Source organism: Elephantulus edwardii, unplaced genomic scaffold, assembly GCF_000299155.1.
Source record: "Elephantulus edwardii isolate Elephantulus edwardi_28Jun2011 unplaced genomic scaffold, EleEdw1.0 scaffold00283, whole genome shotgun sequence".
Lineage (NCBI taxonomy): Eukaryota > Metazoa > Chordata > Mammalia > Macroscelidea > Macroscelididae > Elephantulus > Elephantulus edwardii.
In genome coordinates this window covers 2,056,325-2,074,554 of record NW_006400033.1, presented here as the reverse complement: position 1 = coordinate 2,074,554, position 18,230 = coordinate 2,056,325, and the positions used below count along the sequence as shown (strand labels likewise).

Sequence of the window (18,230 nt, the reverse complement as noted above, 5' to 3'; positions counted from 1 at the left end):
CCATTTCCTGCTTCGTATCATTCAGTTCACTTGCATCCATGATGTTTTCTTACTATAGCTCCCTTCATTCACATCTTTATTCTCTCTAGATTCTTTCCTTCCTTAATATCTTGTGTAAGCGACAATAAATCCCTGAACTCTGAAAACAGATCTACACTCATACTTCCAGCTGCCCAGTGCATATCCAGCATTGTACATGTGTGCTCTGCACATCATGAGCCCACACTGTTTCAGAGCAAGGCTTTCTTATTTTGTCTAAAAGTGGAGCAGCATGAACTCTTGATAAGAATCCACTGTAGGCAGCAAAATGGATCATCTTACAGTAAATTGTGTACAATGGGATGGACCTCTAGATGTGGAATCCATGGATTTAACCACTTATGATTTAAAACGGTAGATGAGGAACAAGTCATATGGTCAAAGCATATGTAACATGTAGAACTGATTTTAAGTATACAAGAGGGTGTGGATAGTTTATATGCAAATACTAAGCCATGTCAGCTATAGGAGGGACAACCCTATTATACCCTATTCTAATATAGGGTAAACATTAAGGAACGGTTATGGGAGAAAACCTTAAAATTAACTTGCCTAAAAAAATTCTGTGTGTGAAGAGACTAGAATTCTTGTATGTGCTGGTTGCTGTTTGTTATTATGTGTCATCAAGTTGCCTGCAACTCATAAAGACCCTATGTACAATAGCTCTGAAGACTGCCCTGTCCTGAGTCTGTCTGACTGATGCCGATGCACCTACTCCCATTGCTCAAGTTAATATATCAGTCCATCTCATCTGGAGTCTTCCTCTCCTGCACTGTCCCTCCACCCTTCCAAGCATGATGTCCTTCTCCAAAGATTGGTCCCTCCTGGCCATATGCCCAAAGTATGTGAGACAGAGCTTCAAAGACCTAGCCTCCAAGGAGAAACTTGGTTTTACTCTGTCCAAGACAAACCTATTTGTTTTCTTGGCCGTCTTCTTGATATTTTCAAAACTGTTCTTCAGGATCACAATTCAAAGTCATCGATTCTTCTGTCATCCTTTGTTATTATCCAGCTCTCTGATGCATAGCAAGTAATTGTGAAGACCATGAACTGGATCAGGTGGATCTTAGTTTCCAGACTGACATCTTTGCTTCTCAGTACTCTGGAAAGGTCCCTCATAGCAGATTTACCTAATGCAATTTGCCTTTTGATTTCCTGACTGTTGCTGCCAAAAGTATTGATTGTGGTGCCAAGCAAACTGTTATCTGTTCACAACCTCAATCTCTTCTCCATCCATCATGTTGCTGCCAATTTGCCTAGTGATGAGAATTTTTGTCTTCTTGATGTTGAGCTTCAATCCATGTTGAAGACTAAAGTCCTTGAAGTTCTGCAGCAAGCGCTTCAGGTCGTCCTCAGTTTCAGCATGCAAGGTTGTGTTGTCTCCATAACACAGGTTGTTGATGAGTCTTCCTCCAATACTGATGCTACATTTCTACTCATAAAGCCCAGCCTTCCGAATGATCTGTTCTGCATATAGATTGAAAAGGTATAGATACAAGCATCCAAATTAAGACCGGCTAGAAAGGAGGATTGGCCATCCACTTCCAAAATATAACATGCTTTCGACAAACCTATTGACAGTAGAGCACTCATAGAGAGAGAAATAACAGATATGGCAACTGAGGCTGAGCCCCCAAACTTGGAAACACAAAGGAGGGGGAACAGTTATAAGCATAAACTCATGATTAGAATGTGAGAAACATGAACATAGGAAAACGGAACATCATTAAGAAATGGAATGCATAATTATTGACATATTAGGTGTTACAGAAATGAGATGGATTGGCGTGGGACATTTTTAATCAGAGGATCATATATGATCTACCATGCTGGAGATGAAAAGGTGAGGAAAAATAGGGTCACTTTATAGTTAAAAAGGCCTTCTCTAGATCGATCTTGAAATACATTATTGTGAATATCCACACACATACAAGGAAGATCTGTTAATACCACTATCATTCAATTTTGTGCACCAACAACCAGAGCCAAAGTAGAGGAAAGAGATTATCTCTACTAACTGTTGCAGTTAGAAATAGATCAAACAGCAACCAAGATGCAGTAATAATAATGGGTAACTGGAATGCAAAAGTTGGGAACCAGGATGAATGATCAATATTCAGAAAATATGTACTTGGTGACAGATATGAGGCTGGGAATGGAACAATAGAATGAACGAGTTATTCATAGCAAACACTTTTTATAAGAAACATAAGTACAGACTAACACATGGACTTCACCTGACGGTATGCACAGGAATCAGATTGAGTACATCGTTAGAGAAGTTCAATATTAGCAATGAAGATTAGGCTAGGTACAGATTGCAGAACAGACCATCAACTACTCATAGCAAGTTCAAATTAAAGCTTAAGATGGTCAGATCACATCCACAGGAATCAGAATTTTTACCTTGAGGCTATCCCACCTGAATTTAAAAACCAACTCAGGAAAAGGTTTGAGGCTTGAACACTAATGAACGAAGAAGACCAAATGAGCTGTGGGAAGATACCAAGAGTAATGAACAAGGTCATTACAAAGACAGAAGAAAAGACCAAGATGAATGTCAGATGAGACGCTGAATATTGCACTAGAGCGCCAAGAAGCCAAAGCAAAGGGATGAAATAGAAGAGTTAAGGAGGTGAATAGAAATTTCAAAGGACAGCTCAGGGAGACAAAGTTAAATATTACTGGTGTCCGAAAATCAAAAGGGCCGTACTCACTCAGCATTTCTTAAGCTGACGGATCTAAAGAACAAATTCAAGCCTCAAGGAATTGAGGAAATACCAACTGACATGTTTTAGCAAACAAATTCTGCCCTCACCAGGTTGTGCCGAGAAATCTGGAGGACAACTACCTGGCCAAAGACTGGAAAAGACCCATATATATATTCCCATTCCAAAAAATGGTGACCTGCCAGAGTGTGAAAATTATCATATTGTATTACTTCTATCACATGCAAACAAAATCCTGCTGAAGCTTATGCAGAAATGACCGGAACAGTACATTGACAGAGAATTATCAGAAATATAAGCTGGATTTAGAAGAGGCCGTGACACTAGAGACATTATTGCCCATTGTCAGATACATCTTAGCAGAAAGCAAAGAGTACCAGAGGGATATCTCTGTATTTCTTTGACTATTTATGCAAAGGTGTTTAACTGTGGATCACAACAAATTGTAGTTAACCTTCAGGACAATGGGAATCCCAGAACACTTGATTGTGCTTTTGTGAAACCTATACTTGGACCAGGAAGCAGTCCTCGGAACAGAGCAGGGAAACCCTGCATTGTTCAAATCACCATATGTGTTGGAAGGAATGTAACATGATGAAACTACTTAAATAAAATGGTGCTTCTTTACAAAATTGCTAGTAGAAATACTGTCTGATTCAGCCATTGAGCTGTGAGGCAACTCGATAAATGTGCATTCATGTTCACTGAAGCATTATTTACAATAGCAAACAGATGGAAACAACCTGAGCGTTTATGAATGGAAAAATAGCTAAAGAAACTGTGGTGCATTCACACAATGGAGAATTATGTAACACAAAAGAATGATAAAGATCTTGTGAAACCTAGATAGATCTAGTAGAATTATGCTGAGTGGCATAAGTCAGTAACAAAAAGACAGGGTATAAGACCACTGTTCTAAAAACTAAGGAAAGACTTATACTCAGAATCATTATCAATGATGGGAAGAAGAGGGGAGTAAAAATTAATAAATGGTTAAGTTGGCTGTGGAAAAGACACCGGGGACTGATCAGACTCTGTAGTTAATTTATTACATTAAGCTATTGTAATTAGTACCACTCCAGGCAAACTCTTTTACATCAGTCCTCATTTATTAAATAGTGATCAGTGGAGTGTTGGCTTACAGCGTTCTGAGAGATTGCAATGAGCTTAAGACATCGCCTGATACAAAATAAGCCCTCAGTAACTGAGCTATCACCCCTGCCTGGACGCTAGCCCTCTCCTTTCCACTCTTATTAAAAGATTAGAGACAGAAGGAACAATTAAAATACTGTTTAATTAACAAAGCTATGAGATGTTGCTGGTCTGAATTAGGTGCCAGAACAAATGAACAGATTGCAAAGCCAATGGAGATAATGAACCTATAGAATTTAGCATCTAATCCCCCAAGGGTATGAATTAATTGGTCTGGGGTTGGGCTGATTTAGAAGTTTGTTTTCTTTGGCCTTTTTTAGTTTTCTAAAAAATTATTCTAAGGTGCAGCCAAAGTGTGACTGCCTTACCAGATGTCGGAGGTGCTGAGAATGCAGGCTGTAGGCCTGATGAAATCTCTTTCATGCAATGCCTCTGGAGTTTTTGGTGCTGGCTTTTCAAAACAAACATACAAACAAACAAAAAAAAAACCCCACTTAAGATTATGACATTTGTTTTAAATTCATGAATTTGAGATGTCTTAGCTTAAAATGGTCTAAGACGAGGTTTGACCTAGGAGATGGGCAAGTGAAGTAAGCAGCCATCCTACTTGTGTATAGACAGTCCTAGCTGAGCCAGAATGGGGCACGAGTTCAGGGTGGACGGTAGTACTTGTTGGGTTCTGTACTCATTGTTGACTACCACACATAGAAACTCTATGAACAATGGATCTGAACCGTGCTCTACCCTGTACCATCCTCATCATTTCCGCTATACTCATTGCTATAGTAATTGTGTTATTCAGTCTTGTTGAGCGTCTTCCTCTCTTTCACTACCTCTAATTTTCCAAGAATGATGTTCGTTTCCAAGGATTGGCACATCTTAATAACATGCCCAATAAATGTGAGACAAAGCCTTGCTGTCCTAGCCTCTCAGGAGTACCTTGGTTGACCTTTCTCCAAGACATGTTTGTTCTTTTGACAGTCCATGAAGTTAGTACTCTGCTCCGACACATTTCAGTGGTTTAAAAGAACTGACATTACTTAACCTCACACTCTCTGTGCTATTCAGCTGGAAGGAGTCTCTTTTTTCTACTCTGTTCTTTTACACATCCCTCATTCCAGCCCCAGTTGCCTGGGGCATACTCTCCTTAAGACACATGGCAGATACAACAGAGTGAAAGCGCTGTAAAGCTTTTGCTCACTTTATGTTTAACCAAAGCAAGTCACAAGGGCAAGGATAATGGTGCCCCTTTCATCCAGTTGTGTTTCGGATCCCCAACTATCTATAGAGTTCCGTTCCCACAAGCCAGGAACCTTGTCATCCTTCCAGACCCTGGCAAATAACTAAGCACCAGCCTTGACTGGCTGATGTTGCTGCCCCTGGTGGATTCATTCATTCAGTTCCAGAATTCCTGAAAACTGGCACCTGTGCCTATGATTTCCCACTTGACTACTGTCATAAAGACATACTGCTTGACATCCGGAACAGGCCCTGGTGTGGGACCCCCCATTGTCTCCAGGGACCAGCTGATCTCTCCATGCATGACTGTCACAGATACTGTAGAGGGTATCCCAGCCCCTGAAGCCCCAGTGAACAGGCTTGACCTCATTGGGTGCCCCTCGCCTCCTGAAGTCATCCAGCCAAGTGAAGGGCCTGTGAGGCCCAGACTTGGCCTGTGCCTCACTGTGTCTGAAAAATAAAGGCATCTTGATGGCTCAGGTTTTCAGAAACTGGCTTAAAAGGGCCATAGTTCTCTTTTCCTCAGAGTTTGTGACCCCAAGGCATGCTAACTGATGATGTAAGAGCTGATTGTGACATTCCCCCCACCCCTACCCCCTGCTCAATGTTCCCTTCTCTCACGGACTTGAACTTAAGAATTACTACTTCTGTGAAGTTTGTGTGGGCTGTATATGTTGGATCTTGTGAGGTGACAGAGCATAGTCCTAAGCCTCCATGAAGTGAACAAGTTTGGGATGTTGTAGGGAGGCTGTGTATGGGACGAGTTGTGTTGAGCTGTGTTGTTATAACCTATTGGATTCATTTGATCCCCTCTGTACCATGAGGACTGCTTCCCTCTCTCACAGGACTGCCCTAAGGACTGAATGAGATATTGTGTGGAAAACGCCCAGCACATGTACAAATTTAGTCAATGACAGCAGATTTTATTTTCTATCTCCTTGGCAACATTCTCTTTCTTTTTTCAGTCTAATAAGGTTCCTGTTGTGCAGCACCCACATCACATGCATCCACTGACACCCCTCATCACCTACAGCAATGACCACTTCTCCCCTGGCTCTCCACCCACGCACCTCTCTCCGGAGATTGATCCAAAGACAGGTGAGTTCTCTGCTGCTTGATCTAGACCAAACATGCCTGGCAGGGATCCTACAGGGTCGGCAACTTTCCCGTCCAGCCCCAGAGCAGGCTGTCCTAGGTTCAAATCCCACTTCCAACCTTAATAGTATTGTGACTTTGTCTAATAACCAGCTTCATCTGTGTCTTTTTTTGATACCTCCTACATTGTAGTTTTGGGGGAAAATTGAAGGCATTTAAATGAGAAAAGTATGTCAAGTCTTTGATATGACACGAAATTTTTAGTGTTGCTATGGTACCAATTTGTTGTTCTTTAGCAGTGGACCAAGCTAGGGGGGGAGAGAAGATGTCTTTTAATTTTTCCTTGACTTTGAACTTAGCATAGCCAACGGCTTTTCCTCCTAAACCAAGGCCTCTGCTCTCAGCCTGGCTTTTTCAAAGTGTGCATTTGGTTAGTCCAACTGAATACACAGCAGTGCAGCTACAGGACAGTAAGGTTGGCTTTTAAAAATTAAAACCTTTTGCGTTTTCCCTAGACCAACCTATCCTGGAAGCCAAGGTCTTTATAGAATTCCCATGTTGTTCCTATGGCTCAGAGCATGTATTAGAGCCTATCTGGAGAAATAAAGGTTATTGCTCATTACATATGACATGGAGGAAGGTTTAGAACAGAACCCTCGTCTTCCATCTCCTTTAGCGTGGCACGGTTCCTAGAGCCTTTCAGATCCCTTGCCCATCTCTTAGGTGCTGCTAACTCCTGTATGACAGGAACCTAGATGTTCCTCCTGCCCACAGCAGAGGCCGACTGTCCTTGTCCTGCTTTCCCTAATGTGACCTTGACTGACCCACAAAAACTCCTGGAAGTGATGGGAGTGCACAATAGGGCCTACGGTGCGGACATTCTAGGGGTGGGGGAGTATCCATTTCCACATTTTTTTAAGTGTTAAGGTAGAAGAACACTGACACATCTCTCTTTCGAGCAGGAATCCCCCGGCCCCCTCACCCGTCAGAGCTGTCACCCTATTATCCACTGCCACCTGGAGCTGTTGGACAAATCCCTCACCCCCTCGGCTGGTTCGTCCCACAGTAAGGAAATCTGTCCGACCCTCTTCCCTGCTTCTTGCTTACTTCTCCCCACCCGTCTCCCTCTCATCTCGAACACTGCGTGCTTTCACTAGCATTCTGACTGGATCTCCTTGCTCCTGGCCCTCACAGGCAAGGACAGCCCATGTACCCCCTGCCTCCTGGTGGCTTCCGGCACCCTTACCCTGCTCTCGCCATGAATGCCTCCATGTCCAGGTGAGTTGGGGACCAGGGCTGGCATTGTGGCATGGCTGTGCAGGGATACACTCTCCTGTGACGTCCTATTGCTGCCGATCAGGCCCATTTCATCCACCCACTCTCCTCTACCCTCTGCTGAAGGCTTTCTCAGCCATGTTCTTCCCAAATGGCTCTCTCTGGGAGTATTGCAGAGCACCACCCCTCAAGGTTTGAGACGTTATGTCATAGAAACATTTTAAATCCATCGTATTAAAGCAAGAAAATGTGTAGATTAATGTCATTTCTTCTTTCCCCCTGAAATGTTAGAAAAGGCAGTGAATGGGAATTTCTGTTTCAGGTGCCTGCTGTGCCTGACAGGGGTATTCTCAGTGACATAGGAATGGCTGCCCATTGTATACGCCTTTAACTTCCCATTGTATAATACCCCATCTTTCTTCTTTTTTTATAATCTTGTTTCCATGAAATCACTTATGTCCATTTTGTAAATTACAAATGTACATTTTAATTACAAACTTCAATTGTATGAAGCTGTTATTTATAGTATCATATCAACTCCTCACTGTACCCCCCTTTCCCATCACCCTAACCATCTAGTCTCTATTCTCTGGTCCTATCCTGTCCCATATCTCCTGTCCTTCATCCTGTCAACCCTTCACCACCACTCCTCCTCTCCTGGTTTTGATTCCTCCTGCTTGTAGCCACAGATGTAAGCACCCTGTGCATGTGTGTGAGCTGGGGAAGAGTTGTGAAGGTTTCCCCAGGCCTCAGGCTCAGTCTTCTGCCAGGAAACAGCCTGACTCCCTCTGTGGTTATTGTCCTCACAGCCTTGTCTCCAGCCGGTTCTCCCCTCACATGGTGGCTCCCGCTCACCCCGGTCTGCCCACCTCAGGGATCCCCCACCCCACCATCGTCTCCCCAATTGTCAAGCAGGAGCCCGCGGCCCCCAGCCTGAGCCCAGCCGTGAGTGCGTAAGTAGCCGGCAGCCTGGAATGTGAGAGTATAGGGTGTGGTATTAACTTAGGGCGGGAGGCCTGTGTCCCTTTACTCAGCAGTCAACCTGGCAGCCACCCACTGCCATGTCTTTCTTCTCCCTTCGAATTAATCCTTGTTACTCTCCTGGTTCTTTTTCATCCTTCCTGTGACATCAAGTATCTTTCCTCACGTTACAGGAAGTTTTAGTCAGGTTTTCAAAGCTGTATAGTTTTTCCACCTGTAATGACATGGTGGGTGAGGAATGAGGGCATTCTCTCCAGCCACATCCTGTGGATGCAGGCCTAAGGCCTAGGACTCATACCCATGCCCATGTTTGGTCCACTGTGCCCTGACAGTAACAGGCAGTCTAGGCCAGTGCTTCATGGCCAGAGGTCTGTGGCCAGTTGGTACCCACACCAGGAAGAGCCCATCTCTCTTCTCCCCACTCCCCTCTGCTTCTCCCTTGGAAGCTGCTGGGTTGATTTTGAATGACTGTGACACTGAGATCATTCAGGGCTCAGGAATCACTTGTAGAAGATGCAGCCAGCAAGGGGGCTGACTCAGTTTAGCATCCACACGGTTCTTCTTCCAGTCAGTTGTCACCCTCAGTGAGAAGCCAGGGCCTGATAGTTCAGACGACAGCAGAACCAGGTTAACCTCCAGGCATGTGACTTCCCAGGAAATCACCGGTGACGGTGAAGAAGGAGGAAGAAAAGAAGCCCCATGTGAAGAAGCCTCTGAATGCCTTCATGTTGTATATGAAGGAGATGCGGGCCAAGGTGGTGGCCGAGTGCACCCTGAAAGAGAGTGCCGCCATCAACCAGATTCTGGGGAGGAAGGTAAGGCCTGCAGGTCACCATTGGGGCACCCAGCCTGCAGGCTTGGACCTCTGGGATCCGGGATCTCATGAGGGATCTGTCTCCCCAGTGGCACAACCTGTCCCGAGAAGAGCAGGCCAAATACTATGAGTTGGCACGGAAGGAGCGGCAGCTTCATTCTCAGCTCTACCCGACCTGGTCTGCCCGGGATAACTACGTAAGTGTCCACTCTGAGCAGGAGTCACTCAAGCCCTAGGTAGTGTCTGCAATAAGAGGTACAGCAAAAGTTGATTACATTCACCGAGATCCTTTATATCTAGGCTTTAATATTTCTTTAGCAGTTAGAAAGGACTTTTCATTCTCAGCAGGCCAACAAGGAGGTGGTTCGGGTGTCCCAAGGACAGGCTTAAATCTGTGCCTTTGCCATCCACTCTTGGGCTCTGGAACACCAGGCACAGTTGTTCAGCCATGAGCCAGCCCCAGTAAGCAGCACACCTAGCCAGGGGTTCAGAGACCACTATATGGACCTTTTGGTGTTGATAAACTAGGCAGTTCTTTGTGTATGTCCATTTGCTTTTTTTCCTATTAGGAGGATTCATAGCTTTATTGCCTTTTTATGGAGTCCTGAGACTCAAACAGTCCTAGGGAGTTTTAGAAGGGGCCTATGGGGACATCTGGACATCCATAATGCTAGAGTGGAACCGATCGTAAGGTCTCCCACTGCCTTCTCCTGACACTCACATCACCCTCACCAGGACAGGATGCTGGTGCCTGGGGGCTCCTGCAGGGATCCCCTTGAGCTCACATCGCCCTCACTAGTGCAGGACACTGAGGGCTACTATCTTCATGTCAACAGGGGAGGGTGCTGGTGCTTGGGGATCTCCTACATCGCAATCGCCCTCACCAGGGGACGGTGCTGGTACGTGTGGGCTCTTGTATCGCCCTCACCAGGGCAGGGTGCTCCCACATGTAAGCACCATGTTATCATCTCCCTTTCATAGCAGAATGGCCCTGTGAGAAGGCATCCCTGATATTACCTCTCTGTGTATTTATTATTAGGGTAAGAAAAAGAAGAGGAAGAGAGAAAAGCAACTTTCACATACACAGTCACAGCAGCAAGTCCAGGAGGCAGAGGGTGAGTCTCTCAGAGGGCACTGCTTCATCTCCTATGTTTCTTGCCAGCACAGTGACAACAGCCTGTGTGTGTCACTGTTTTCAGGGCCTTTGCCTCTCCGCACGCTTCGCAATTTGGTGCTAATATTAGAAAGGACCATGTAGGGGCTCCAAATGTTTTTAAGAGTTTTTGTGGTCACTCTCAATATTAGGTAGTTGAGGTGGGATTGGATCCAGAGTTTTGTCATGTCAACATCATGTCACTTCTTATTCTTACTGAGGATCATCTTCTGTTATCAAAGGTAAAAAACCGAATATTGCTGGAATTCTCCTTGGCATTTCCTTGGAAAGGTAGCACATTATTGGACATTTCAATGAGTCCAGCAACCTCCATTTTCCTCCAATTTTTCTTTGAACAGCAAGAAATCATCCTAGTTTTGGAGTCACTTTTGCCAGCACTGCATACTCTATACATTTTTACATCAGTATCTTTCTCAATGCCACTGAATCAGAACCTTCTCCTAGCTCACTCTTTATTGCATAAATGAAACTGTAACTCCATCAGGAAGATCCTTCTCCTAGGGAGCCACTGGTGGCTTTGACCTGCAAGAGAAGCATGTCCTCAGAGGTATCGGAACTCCCTGCAAACTCTGCCACACAGGGCTGTGACATAAACTGCATATACATTGCAAAACCCACTGTGTACCCTGTGCCCTGAGTACACTCATTGTTGCTCACTGTCTCTCACTGCATCAAAACCCACAGAGTTTGAAGCATTTCAAAAGTTGAAGCCTGCCTGTGGGAAAAGAGGAGGAGGACTAGACAGGCTGAGCTGCTTCTTGGCAAATTAGATACTGAGGAAATCTTTGTTAGTTTTAGCATTTCCACTTCTTCACGCTCTAGTTGTGCTGTGAAGCCAGTTTCCTCATCTTAAAAGCCTTAGAAGTAACTGGAGATTCTCAGGTACCTTCCTTATGGTGTTTCTTCTCTTATGCATTTCTGGATTGCCTGAACACGGCGGATATAGCCATGTACTTAAAGGCAGGACATGGGGACACAGGTCCATGAACATCTCTGAACGTGCCAGAGAGAATAGCACAGCCCCTCACTACTTCAGAGTAGAAAGCAGATAAAGAGCCCGTAGCCCAGCCCCATGGTGCTTCTAGAGCCAAACCTGCACTCACAGACTTTACTCACAGTTGTGGTACCAAGAATGGAGTTTTTTAAGGAAATAAGTTGGAAGGTGAAGGAGGCAAAGAATATCTCACAATATAAGTCTAGGTTTAGCTCTAGTCCAACAGTCTCAAGCCAGATTAACAACAAAACACAACTCCTTAATTAGTAAAAGTTATAGTTTCAGTTCAGCAATCAAATCCAAATCATCCAGCAAGGTTTGTCTTAGAGCAGTTAAGTCTGTGGTTTCAGTTCAGTGGTCAGAACTTCATTTATCTATAAGAATAGCAAAACCTTTAACTGCACCCTTTATCTCAAGGCTCCTCTGGTTACACCTTGCCACAGTTTCTCCACAGCAATTCCAGTCTCTCCACCACCATCCTCAGCGTCTTATTCTCACAAAGGTCTTGCTCCATTCTTCGCAAGCCTTGCTACTCAGTGTGGGAAGCACTCTCTTACCAACAACTGTTGATGATTTGCAAAACCATGTCTCTGCAGTTCAAGTAGATGTAACACCATCACCCCCCCCCAAACAAAAGCTTCCCAGGGTTAGGGCCGGTCCCCACCATAAGTAGGGAAGATGTAGCTGAGCACTGCCTGGAGCTCAGGGGAGGCTGGCAGCTGCTGCAAGACCTCGGCAAGCTCTGGGTGGAGACACAGGAATGGAGAGAAGCGAGTCAGCAGCTGACACTTGCTGAGGGAGCATGCCAGTGGCAGTGGGAAGATGTAACACTGTAACCAGGTGTAGTCGGGTTTGTGTTATTTTATGCAAATATTAGAACCTAAGTTTAACCTGTTACTACATAATAAACCATCCCCAAACATAAGGTCTCAAAACTACCACTACTGTATGTGACCTTCTCACCACTCTGTAAGTGGGCTGGCTCTGGCTGTGTTCTGCTCTGCATGTGTTGTCAGGACAGGAGTCCCCAGGAGGGACAGGCTGGAACTTGTGTGGCTGCTGCTCCATCCTTAGGCAGGCCTCTTCCTCAGTACCACCAAGCCACATCACCCACTCTTCCTCTACCATTTCTCCTAGGTACCTTGGCCTCCAAGAGCAAGAAGCCGTGTGTTCAGTACTTGCCTCCCGAGAAGCCCTGTGACAGCCCTGCCTCCTCTCATGGCAGCATGTTAGACTCCCCGGCCACCCCCTCTGCTGCCTTGGCCTCACCAGCTGCTCCTGCTGCCACCCACTCGGAGCAAGCGCAGCCTCTGTCTCTCACCACCAAACCAGAGACCCGTGCCCAGCTGGCTCTCCACTCGGCTGCCTTCCTGTCAGCCAAGGCTGCAGCTGCTTCCTCCAGCCAAGTGGGCAGCCAGCCTCCCCTGCTGTCCCGGCCCCTGCCCCTGGGCTCTATGCCCACAGCTCTGTTGACCTCTCCCCCCTCCTTCCCAGCCACACTCCATGCCCCCCAGGCCCTCCCAGTGCTCCAAGCCCAGCCTCTTTCCTTGGTCACCAAGTCTGCCCACTAGGCTGCCCCGGACCGATTCAGGTTGTCAAGTGACTCATCGAGTAAGAATGATTCAGAAGAAAACAATGGAAACTTTATTGGTCAATATTTGACCACTCTGGACTGTTCTGTAAAGTGACTGGTAATGACAGTACTTTACATTTTGTAGATGTTACCAATAGCTGATCTTAAGGCTTTTTAAAAAAAAAAAAAAAAAAAAGATCTTTAAATAGAATGGAAAGGTAGTGTGTACGTGCTATTAAGAGCTCTGGTGGTATCATGGCTGCAGCGCTCCGTTGCTAACCAGAAAGAACCTTTTCAACCCACCGGTTGCTCCAGGGAAGAAAGATGTGGCAATCTACTTCCATCCAGATTCCAGCCTCCGGAACTCCACAGAGCTGTTCCACTCTATTCTGTGGAGTCGTGATTAGTCACGCAAATGCTGGCGTGTGTTCTGGTGGGTGGACCTGGGCCGAAGAAACCTTTCTCTACCTCCTCTGTGTTCTGCCCTTCTGCTTCTCGTCTTCCCCCTGCCTGCCTCACCTCAGTCTGCATATATCACCTGGACCCTTTCCCCTCATTTACATCCCATTCATGAGCATTTCCTGTTACTCAGCCCACGGTTTTCTCCGTTAGCACCATGCCCTGTCCCCTTTGTCCTCTGCCCAGTCAAAGGCCCACACAACATGAGAAGACCTCTTGGCCTGATCTGCATTCACCAGCTGTTTTCCTCAACGGGAGGAAAAGAGGCCTTCTGAAATGGAACCCTACGCTTAAAGGTGCCTGCCACTATCTAAGTGACGACATCCACTCTGTCCTCCCCACACAGGATTTACCCCTCACGGTCCCCTGGTGGCAGACAGGACCTGGCTTCAGTACCCGGGGCCAGTGCTAGCACAATCTGCCAAAGTTCTGAGACACTCTTCCCTTCCCCTCTGCACCTCACATGCTTCCTCTATGTATTTTTTGTTTGTTTGTTTTTATGACTTTTTTTTTGGGTTTTGGAGCAATTTAAACTCCCAGTTGTTTATTTTCACAAAAGAAAATAAAATTGCAGTTGCAAGACCTTTTCTGAGCATTTCTTAGTCCTTTTGTTGATTCTGGGAGTTTTGGGGCTTAGTGTTAAAGAGTTGCACTGCCAAACAAAAGGCAGGTGGTTTGGATCCCCACAGGAGGAAGATGATCAGTCTCCTCCTGTGTGATTTTCAATGTCTGAAAACCCCCTGGGGTTTCCAGCTCCACAGTACATTACAGCAGCATTTGTTAACTGAAGCCACCTTCTTCGCAGCAGGCCCTGTGCTAAATTTTGCATACATGCCCAAGAGAATTAGAACTGATTGTAGTGGGCTGTACTGTACACACCTGATAATACTGGGGGAAATTCACTGCCTTGAAAGTGTATGAACCAAATACTGCTGAGTAATATCAGAAAGCAAGAGTGTTCTCTTATTTTCCAGCTGGTCTGATTTTCTTGTCAACTGAAGACTTAACATTTTCTGACATATTTGTAATTGCAAAGATCTAAGGAACATAGTGGGGTTTATATTTGTCCAAATAATTTTGTGTTGGTTCTCAGTTCCTGAGACAGTCCTTGGAACTTAAAATGTCTTGAGTAAGGCTCCAGACCATATCTAGGAACCAGAATGAGGTGACTGGGACAGAGGCAGAAAGAACCACTGTGTACCTTTCTGATGTCTGCAACATAGAATGACCCCAGGGAAATCTGATAGTCTGTATTATACAGTCTGCATTACAGCCTCAGCAAAAGCTCTGGACACCAGCACCATGAACTTCCTAGCTGGATAAAAATATTGATGGTCAGCAGGATACCCTTTATAAGTGGAAACTTAATGTTAAGAACCTTTATTGCCTGACTATACATCCCTTCGTAAATATCATTTTTTTTGCTATAACAAGCTTGTAATCATAAGAATAGAATCATAACTTCTGCTGAGTTGTCAAAGTGAATTATTGAACAAGTAGTGGGGAGCTTGTAGGTCAAAAGTGAGGAGTCTGGAACCTCTGAAATTAGAACTCATGTTTTCATGTGATAGAGGGAATCCCTAAATTGTAGCCAGATCAGAAATGAGAGTGATAAGGGAGCATCCTAATGGCAGGTTTTGGGTAAACTCTTGAGTTTGTACCCAGCAAGGCAAAAGACTGTTTTGTGACTCCCAAGCTTAGAGACAGCACCTGAAGTCCTGGGACAGGTTGGCAGTCTGAAGGTCTATGTCTTCTTTTGTGAGATCTGACCTAGCTCCAGATGGCTAGGGTCTGTGAAATCAGGGCTGCATGGTCAAAATTGAACAAAAAAGTGAAAAGGCAATTTGAATGATTTATAACTTACCTACACATACCTTTGCATATTTAACAGTACAATGACATTCTTTTGATAAATCCTTTAGAGGTAATATACAACATAAAACATGCCCATTTACACAAAAAAGAGCACAACACTTAATCATCTCCAGGACACACAGAACATTCTTAAAAAGAGACCATATGTTATTAGGTCACAAAGCAAGCCTCAGTAAATTAATGAAATACTATAAGTGTCTCCTCAGATAATAGACTTCGAAATTAATTAACAACAAGGAAATCAAGGGGGAAATCAAACACATGGAAACTAACATTCTTGAACACTTGGGTAGTTTTTAAAAAACCCCCAAAAGATCCTGAAGTCAAAGGTGCCTACTGATTTTTCTCCTGGACTTTCCTTCCTTGGCATTTATGGTATGTCTTGCTTTCAAAGACATGTATCTGTGTAGACAATATGATTTCCATCTGTGTGTTCTACTAGCACTGAGAAGGTATGCTCCAATCCCAAAGGCACATGCTTTGAATCCACCAGCTGCCCTGTTGGAAAAAGATGGTCAATGTCCTTAAGATTTTACTGTCTCTGAAAACCCACCAAAGGGTCAGCGATGAGTGGGTTCCAACTCCACGTCATGTAACATTATATACAAACAGATGGAGACTTTGCCCAATTCTGCACCATCTTCACAATTGCCACTGTGCTTATACCTATTGTATACTCACTGTGGCATCAGATGGTTGTGGTTTAGACTCTGACTCTGACTTCACTTTTCCAAGAAAGCCTTCCCCTTATGAAATTTACTGTCCCTACTTTTGGACAAAGCTCTTACTCTAGTAACTGTTCATAAAAAGTGTTCAAATAATCCACATTTAATGAATGGTAACCAAACACTTGTTTGTTGTTATATGCCCTCGAGTCATACAGACCTTATGTACATGCTCTATCCTTTTCCAACTTTACTGTCTCTGACACACCTACCCTCATTACCCTGAATATACTGAATCAAGGGTCTTCCTCTCTTTTTCTGTCCCCCTACTCCCAAACATGATGTCCCTCTCCAATGCCTGGTCCCTCCTTGCAACATGTCCAAGTATGTCAGATGAAGCTTCACAATCCTTGCCTCAAAGGAGCAGCCTGGTTTCATCCTCTCGCGGACAAACCTGTTCATTCTCCTGGCACTCCATGGTATGTATATTCAACACTCTTCTCCAGCAACAGAAAATTATTCAATGGTCTCAATTTGGCCAGAAAACGAATATGCATAGAAAAAGAAGATAGAAGCAGAGCATTCCCATTTCATAATCGCTCCCAAAACTATCCCAATATAATAAATAGCTTGTGAAGGGATAGAAAAGCAAGAACTGTGTACTACATCCTTTTTAAAATCTCTGCCATTAGAATGTATTACCTAACCAGTAAGATTTAAATTTTGCAAAACAACAAATACAACAAAACGTTAGAAGTGACTGTTTTGAAAGGAGAGGGAAAGGTTTTCTACTTACTTGGTTTACAGTAAATATAAGTTTGCTGATTTAAAACACAAACACACCCCACAGGAAGCGCTGATGGCCAAGTGTCAAGAAGCTGCGCAGCAAGATGCTGCAAACGCAGAGGCGTGCGGTTCGAATCCACAAGTCGGATCCAACTCGAGGGTTAAAAAAAAACAACAAGCGAAAAACCCTCGTTATTTTAAGAAGACCTTTGACCACTTGGGGGCAGGGGTGGGGGAAAGCCGCAATTCTGTATTTCCTTCCACCTTCGAGATGGTAAGGGTTTGTTTCTAGATGGGAGAGATCAAAATGCTAATAGAAGATGGAAAGAAGTCAATGGGTTAGAGGAAGAGGGAAAGAGGACGAGTTTGTGGCGACTGTTATGGGTGGGGGGAAAGGAGATAGGGAACGCGTCGTCCACTGGCCACACTAAAAAAAGTGCCAGAACCGCAGCAGAAAAGCTAAGCCTAAGAGCCCTCACTCCCCGTATCAGGGCCGCAGGGCCGAGGGAACGCACGCACGCACGTACACGCACTTTGGAGGGGCGGGCCTGCGAGGTTACACCCAGCGCCTCTCATGCGATCTCGCGATAGCCATAGAGGAGAGTGCGGAAGCTCAGTTCGTGCAGGATGCGGTTCCTGGTAGGCTTGGTTATACTGAGCTTCGCCGCCTTTGGTAAGACCCTCTGGCCCCACCCATATCCCCCTCTCTCCTGGTTCTTCGCCCTCACCTCGGCCAGTCGCCGTCTGAGCTTGCTTCTTCCCTGTCCGACCCCTGCTTCCGTGTGGCGTCAACTCCCCCCACCCCTGCCCGTCCGTTGCCATGGTCTCCAGAACAGTCTGATTCCTCTTTTTCAGAAGTCCGGTCTGTTGAAGAGTCTTCAAAATCTGCTGCAAATCCAAACTCTGACAAGAGCAATACCAAGAACCCAACATCAGTAACTCCTAAGAAGGATGACTCCAGCAGACCTTCTCTGCCATCTAAACTGGAAAATTTGATCCCAAAAGATAAACCTGGCAAACCCAGTTCGGAAAAAGAGACCCAAGAACAAACCCCTGGCAAGTCCAGTTCTGAAAAAAAAGAGGCCGCAGGAGTTAATTCTGACAAGTCCAGTTCAGGAAAAGAGACCGCAGGAGATCCTTCTGAGAAGGCCAATTCAGAAAAAGAGACCCCAGGAGATAGTTCTGACAAGGCCAATTCAGAAAAAGAGACCCCAGGAGATAGTTCTGACAAGGCCAATACAGGAAAAGAGACCCCAGGAGATAGTTCTGACAAGGCCAATTCAGGAAAAGAGACCCCAGGACAGACCCCTGCTAAGTCCAATTCAGAAAAAGAGCCACCAAAAAATAATCCTGGCAGGCCCAGTTCGGAGAAAGGCATCC

The 18,230-nt window shown here is 45.1% G+C and overlaps 2 protein-coding genes across 2 annotated transcripts in view; both read left to right on the top strand.

Moving 5' to 3' along the window:
• TCF7L1 (transcription factor 7-like 1 (T-cell specific, HMG-box)) overlaps nucleotides 1-13,117 on the top strand; it is a 170,630-nt gene extending 157,513 nt beyond the window's left edge. Inside the window, exons 8-15 of the mRNA XM_006900397.1 lie at nucleotides 6,125-6,257; nucleotides 7,217-7,319; nucleotides 7,449-7,532; nucleotides 8,339-8,482; nucleotides 9,166-9,325; nucleotides 9,414-9,521; nucleotides 10,364-10,439; nucleotides 12,630-13,117. Of these exons, the coding sequence (XP_006900459.1) occupies nucleotides 6,125-6,257; nucleotides 7,217-7,319; nucleotides 7,449-7,532; nucleotides 8,339-8,482; nucleotides 9,166-9,325; nucleotides 9,414-9,521; nucleotides 10,364-10,439; nucleotides 12,630-13,063 (1,242 nt within the window). The 3' untranslated portion in view covers nucleotides 13,064-13,117. The remainder of the gene's footprint in view (nucleotides 1-6,124; nucleotides 6,258-7,216; nucleotides 7,320-7,448; nucleotides 7,533-8,338; nucleotides 8,483-9,165; nucleotides 9,326-9,413; nucleotides 9,522-10,363; nucleotides 10,440-12,629) is intronic.
• A 4,004-nt stretch (nucleotides 13,118-17,121) lies between these two features.
• The window catches only part of LOC102872536 (trans-Golgi network integral membrane protein 2-like), an 11,688-nt gene continuing 10,579 nt past the window's right edge, over nucleotides 17,122-18,230 (top strand). The window contains 3 exon segments of the mRNA XM_006900396.1: nucleotides 17,122-17,130; nucleotides 17,342-17,489; nucleotides 17,706-18,212. Coding sequence (XP_006900458.1) covers nucleotides 17,122-17,130; nucleotides 17,342-17,489; nucleotides 17,706-18,212 — 664 coding nt within the window.